Source organism: Oreochromis aureus, linkage group 11 (genome assembly GCF_013358895.1).
Source record: "Oreochromis aureus strain Israel breed Guangdong linkage group 11, ZZ_aureus, whole genome shotgun sequence".
Taxonomy (NCBI): Eukaryota; Metazoa; Chordata; class Actinopteri; order Cichliformes; family Cichlidae; genus Oreochromis; species Oreochromis aureus.
This window is the reverse complement of record NC_052952.1, coordinates 24,925,601-24,932,193: the sequence shown is the minus strand read 5'-3', so window position 1 is coordinate 24,932,193 and position 6,593 is coordinate 24,925,601. Positions and strand designations below refer to the sequence as shown.

The window sequence follows — 6,593 nt, the reverse complement described above, 5'->3', positions numbered from 1 at the left end:
CATTTTTCAGCTATCTAACATCCAAAAAATTGTCATACACCAACGTACAAAAGGGTAAGGTTTGTGTATGGGATTTCCTATGCCCCCTGAATGCACCATAGGTGTGCATGTCCGCAGCTTCAGTTCAGAGACTGACGGCAGCCGAACAACGGACAGTGTGTGCGTTCATAAGACCGCTAGTTAATGTTTTACTTCACTCAGTTGTGTTGGTGTTCAGCCATGAGTGTATTTGATGACTTACCAGCAGTTTCTGCTTCTGTTTAAATGACGTTATGCATAAGTGGCAGTTCACTAGCATAACAGATTTGTTCGCTAATTAGCTTCTAACAGAGAGATTCGTTGTTATCGTGTTGTTGGTTCTGTGCTCTGTGTACCAGATGATAAACAGCGTACAGTTGCCTTCAGTGCATAGTTGTATGCGGTGTGTTAATGACCAATGTCTGACTTTAAGTTTATGTTACCACTCTGAAGTAATATGTCAGCTCATTTTCTTGTGTACTGTATTTGAGTACACCTGAGTTGTATATTTATGTTTATTATGTAATTTGATTTCTGTCACCTGCGGGCACATTCTCAATTGGAAATACAAAGAATAACAACTTTATTTCTGGACTCTGCCTGTTTGTTCCTCTCACATCTGAACATGTGCAAGTGTTCTGACCCGACACTCTGAAGCGATTGCTGCCAGCCCAAATTTCTTTAATCCTTCTAAACAACCAACATGATCGTTTTAATGTAGTTATTTAATTTATTTATTTTTTAATAAAGTAAGTAATGCACAAAGTCATGTTTCCAACACTGAATACTTGTACCAACAGTGGGCAACAGAGAGCACCCACTGCTTGTTGATGAACACACCATCACTGATGTGGTAGTCATAGTTCAGTGAGGTTATGTATGGCTAGGGTGATGTTCACACTCCTGCCATCTTTCCGAGTAACTGCCACTGTCGCACAACTGTTGAAGTGAATTTCATTTAAAATCTGTGTCATTACAGTAGAAATATGTACATTGTACGCATGTGTGTATCTCTGTATTTTTACCAGCACCTCCAACCATCAGCAGCAGAGTCAGTAGTCTCATGGTGTCTGGTGAATGCCCAGAAGACACCTAGGCACACTCTGCCTCATATTGCAATAGTCTGTGTGCTCCAACTATTTCTGCCCCTCCTCTCTTGCCTGGTTTTGTTGACCCCATCTGTATCTCTACATTCTGTTCTTACCGCTTGGTGCTAAGTGTTCATCCAAATCGCTTATCTCCCTACATTTAACACCTGTTTAAGCTTCTCTCATAGGTCACTCATTGTTGGCAAGCTACAGCCTGGGATGGGGGTCCACTGATGGATCGCGGGCTAATCTGGCTACATCCCAGTTTTGCTGCTGATTCCGAGGGGCACATGCTTGCCTTCACTTGGGGGGGGGGGTGGCATGTGTGTCTTCTCTGTGTGTGTGTGTGTGTGTGTGTGTGTGTGTGTGTGTGTGTGTGTGTGTGTGTGCAATATCCTTTAGACTTCTTGAGCTTGAAAGTCCGTATTTCATTCACAGCCTGAACTCTCGTATAGAAGCTTTCCTGTAAATTCTTACTGACAGTAATGATGTCCAATATTGTATAAAGCAAATCTTAAGACTCATGACCCCAAAATCAAAAAATTAAATGCTGGAATTTTTATTATCGTATAAATTTAAATTAATTAACTCCCTAATTGCTAAAACTAGTCTCCGTGTACATGTCGACATCTGTTATCTGGATACTAAATTCAGATATGAAAGATTTGTCCTTTCTTCAAGAAAAAAATTCTAAACATTATTTTGTGCAGAATATACAATGCATATAAAGTTGTGCTGGAGAAATGGCTTTTATTTTCTAAGAAGAAAACATCAAATTACAGAAATGATTGCTGTCAAAACATTTTATGAATGATAGTTTTGGACAAAAAATATAGAAAATGCTCAGATGTGTCAATGTTTTGGTCTGCTTTTGGTCATGTGTGTATAAAAGCCAAATGAGGTGAGAAGGAGACCATCTGTGCTCTCAGGAGCAGGAAAATAAAAGTAGTCCTATGTTGTTTTTTTATTTGATTTTCCTGAATTATGTCAGTATGTACAAACACAGTAGTTGGTAGTTGCTAAAAAAAAAAAGAAAAAGGACGTGGAGAGGGGGTGGGGGGGGGGGGGGCGGTACTGTGAAAAGGCATTTTTGCACCTGTCACCAACTTAAATAGAAGGTATGCAAATAAGACTGTCCAAAAAAAAAGACAAAGTTGTTGTTTTTTTCAAGAGATATGTTGTTGACTTTAGTGGGCAGGTTTGTAGGTGGATGGAAAAATGAAGGTGTCCAGGGCGAGGGGTGGATGAAAGGTCACAGAGAAGCTGTTGTATAAATACGGTGAATAACAGGTCACTCGCATCCAGTCTGCTCTTGAGCAAGCTAAAAGATGATTGGTCTGATTGTTTTCATGATCCTGGGCACTGCAGGTAAAGACTATTTGCATCATGCTCAAAGATTTTAGAGTAACACAGACTTTTAACTTTGATGAGTAGAACTTTATTGTATTTCCTTCATATTACAGCTGCAGTCCCTTTGGATGACAAGATTGTGGGGGGTTACGAGTGTGCAGCTCATTCTCAACCCTGGCAAGTATCCCTCAATGAGGGCTACCACTTTTGCGGCGGTGTTCTCCTTAACGACCAGTGGGTCATTTCTGCTGCCCACTGCTGGAAAATGTTTGTACCGACTTCTTGTATCTTGAAATTCTTGCTATGTGTGTCTAAGAGAACTGTAATAATTTAATTATTGCTTGCTTTTCAGACCTTCTACCCATGTTGCCATTGTGGGTGAACATACAATCTGGTATACTGAGGGCACAGAGCAGTATATGTCAATTGACGCCATCTACACACATGAGAGTTTTGATTACTTTACCCTAGACTATGACATCATGCTGATGAAACTGAAATACCCTGTTACTTTGAACGAGTACGTCAAGCCTATTGCTTTACCCAAAGCCTGTCCCACACCCGGGGATATGTGCACAGCGTCTGGATGGGGGCAGACATTCCCTGGTCAAGGTAAGGCCCACCTGATTTTGACAAAAAAGGTTTTGAAAAATTGACTTGCTTTTGGCAACATAGTAAGAATTTTCTCACAAAGCTTGGTAAATTTAAAAAATATAGTTAAAACATTTCATAGATATGAAGACACTTGAACAAAAGCCTTCACTAATTAAGAAATCTTTTCTGTAGAAAGCTTATTTTTGGCTTAATGTGATGATTCTAAACCCCCTTTAATGAATGCAGAGCACCTATTTTACACCAGTTTCAGAAGCCAGTTATTGTTGGCATGCAAGCATGATGTGGTTGTGATGCACACAGATGCTCTGAATACTTTAGTAAAGATAACAATTTCACATTTCAGTTTTTTCTCCCCTCTCCTTTATCTCAACTGCAGAATTTTCATATGAGCTACACTGTGTAGAAGTCCCAATCCTGTCTGACATCGACTGTGAGAACTCCTACCCTGGTAGGATTACTGAGAGCATGATGTGTGCTGGATACCTGGACGGGGGCAAGGATGCTTGTCAGGTATTTTTACTCAGTTACTTGAATAGTATTTGAAACCTTAATGAGATGAGATGATGAACAAACCCTGCTCTCTTCTTACACTTCCTCTCCCCTGCTCAGGGTGACTCTGGTGGCCCTCTGGTGTGTAATGGGGAGCTGCAGGGAATTATCTCTTGGGGCGTGGGCTGTGCTGAGCCTAACCTTCCAGGTGTCTACACCAAAGTCTGCTCTCTGGTTTCCTGGATCAATGACACTATTTCCCGATACAGCTAGACTGTGATCTCTAGAACTTCATGAGAGAAGGGGAACCAGACAGATTGAAATTGAAGGAGACAGAGAACGGAGGTGCTTGGGGGTATTGTCAGAAAGAAAAGCAGCAGGCTAATACAGAGTCACAAGGAAAATCCAATCTGAGGGCACAATAAATAAAATCAGCTATTCTGCATCAGTATGTTTATATTTATTTTTAATGTTACTGCCACTTTGGCAGATGTCTTACTATATGACATTTCTGTAATGTCTCATATTCAAAATTGTACATACTGACATACTGACATAATTCAGGAAGTGTGGTTTCCCTTTTAAAATCATCAGTGAATAATTGTTGAAAAAATCCATTTATGTGGTTGTGTCAGACGTTTTACATTTAGTGCCACACACTGAGGTTTGATTTTCTGTGTCTTTGGTGTAAAAAGCTTTAGGCACATTGAAAGGTGCCCATTTGTTAGTGTCAGTACGCAACAAACATCCAAAAAGGAATTGGGAGTTTAACATTTTATAAAATCTTGGAAAAAAGTGCTTTCGTCAACAGAAGATCTGGTGGGAGAAACACATGTATAGTATAAACACTGCTTAACAAACTAAATATATATAAAATAGAAAGAAAAGAAAGAAAGAAAAAGCAACTAATGATCAGAATTAGATATAAGTGCAGAAAAGCCATCAGTAGATCAGTACATCAATAGATCCTGTCACGGCGGGGTGCGCTGGTGTGTTTATGGAGGGGACCCAAAATTAGACACGAAAGAAGTGAACTGATGTTTGAACAAAAAGCAAGCCGATAATTTCAGGCTGATGTTCAAAAACAGAAAAACAAGGCAAAGCAAAACAAGGACGAAACTAAACCAAAATCTAAACTGGGAAAGAACTAAACTAACTACGAAACAATGACGAGAGACGAGAACATGAAACTGAACATGAGCATGAGGGAAAACTCTGTGACCTGACCTGACCTGACCTGACCTGACCTGACCTGACCTGACCTGACCTGACCTGACCTGACCTGACCTGACCTGACCTGAAGACAAACCGACAACCCAACAAAGAACAGAGGAAGACAGAGGACCTATATACACAGAAGGAGAATGAGGGAAGTGGAAACACCTGGGGAAGCACAGTTGACACGAATGAACATGGCACCACAGGGGGGAAATTAAAACAAAACACTTTGAACATGGAAACACCAGACTCTTCAAAATAAAACAGGAAACACAGAGAGATGTAGACATGACAACACAAGCTTGACAATTAAAACATGGAACACTGGGAGACACTAACGCACCGGGATAACTGAAAGAAAAACACTGATGTCAAGACAGACTGCATAGAGGACAGGAAAAGACTTATAAATAATAATAATAACAATAATAATAATAATAATAATGCATTGGATTTATATAGCGCTTTTCAAGGCACCCAAAGCGCTTTACAATGACATTATTCATTCACGCTTACATTCACACACACACACACAAATCAAGAAATAGATGAAAAACTAAAATAAAACTCAACTAAATCCTAACTAATAATACAACACAAGAACTTAACATATTTCCAATATAACATAAGAAATCAAAAATACAAAATAAACTCAAAATGCTGGGTCACAGACTCAGCCCCTGACAGATCATTTCAGTCACCTTTCAGTCAAAAGCAGGATGTTCAGAGTCGTTCCTGACTCCTTAGAACATTCGTTCCATATAGCTCTAAAATTTAGTGTTTTCTTCTCTCTTTTTTTTAATGATTTGTAATTTCTAAAGAACTGAGGCAACGTGTGCTGCTATTAAAAGTTTTTTATTGATGGTCTAAAAGCATCAAAAGAAAAGTACTTGCAGGTTAAAAAACAAGCACTGTAGTCATGTCTACTTTTTAAACTGGCTTGTTTGACATAATTCATCTATGTTTTTGTCTATGAAAGGTCAGCAGAAGCAGAAAATAGACAGCCATCATTCACTTGTGCTGAGGTGATGATTGTGTCAGATCAGACACACCATCACTCCTAAACCAGTGGACAGTTGTACAGGGATATTTCTGATGGGCTCTTCACAGAAATTAGTGCTCTTTCCAGGATTGTGGTGTCATAGACATGAGAAGATTAAATGGAATATGAGACAAAGACTGATTAGTAAATTAATGGCAGAATGTAAAATTCAAAGTCCTTTTTAAAAATCATTTTGCATATTCATTTATAATTAACTTATTCACATTTCAAACGCAGGAAAATGAAATGGAATCATTAATGTGCAACAACCAAAGCAAACATCCATCCTTTAATGATGTGTGAGAATCTGACTCTATACAGAAGATGTAGTTCTTGGCATATTTACTAAAATACTAAGAGGGTTTTAGAACAAATAAAAAAATTCAGCATTTAGATGCCTCTGTGTGTTTAAGAAGAAGAGGGCGAAACCTTTCAACTGTATACAAACGTTAAGTTTATGAAACAGGATGTCATTATCCATTTGATTGGTTATGTTTTTGACTTTGGACTCCTAAGTGTAAAATTAGTTCATTATTTACATCTTGCTAAGACTAGATTGATTTCAATGGTAACAAATGCACTAAAGGGCTCAAAGTGTGCCAGGAAAATCCCCCACACCATTACACCACCACCACCAGGTTAAACCTCTAATACAAGACAGAATGGATCCATGTTTTCATGTTGTTTGTGCCAAATTCTGACTTCACAATCTGAATGTTGCAGCAGAAATTGACTCATCAGAACAGGAAACATTTTGACAATCTGGTGTTCAG

General features: G+C 38.9%; 1 protein-coding gene across 1 annotated transcript; it reads left to right on the top strand.

Moving 5' to 3' along the window:
- The first annotated feature begins 2,369 nt into the window (after positions 1-2,369).
- On the top strand, positions 2,370-4,008 carry LOC116309498 (trypsin-2-like). The gene is made up of 5 exons (XM_031726110.2): positions 2,370-2,474; positions 2,570-2,723; positions 2,809-3,068; positions 3,448-3,581; positions 3,681-4,008. Exons 1-5 carry the CDS (start codon positions 2,435-2,437, stop codon positions 3,831-3,833), a joined length of 741 nt encoding a protein of 246 aa, XP_031581970.1. The 5' UTR covers positions 2,370-2,434; the 3' UTR covers positions 3,834-4,008.
- The last annotated feature ends 2,585 nt before the right edge of the window (positions 4,009-6,593 follow it).

Coding starts and splice junctions, on each gene's coding strand:
- LOC116309498 (XM_031726110.2), top strand. CDS start 2,435: ATGATTGGTCTGATTGTTTTCATGATCCTGGGCACTGCAG. Junction 2,724..2,808: donor GCTGCCCACTGCTGGAAAAT/GTTTGTACCGAC, acceptor CTTGCTTTTCAG/ACCTTCTACCCATGTTGCCA. Junction 3,582..3,680: donor GGGGCAAGGATGCTTGTCAG/GTATTTTTACTC, acceptor TCCCCTGCTCAG/GGTGACTCTGGTGGCCCTCT.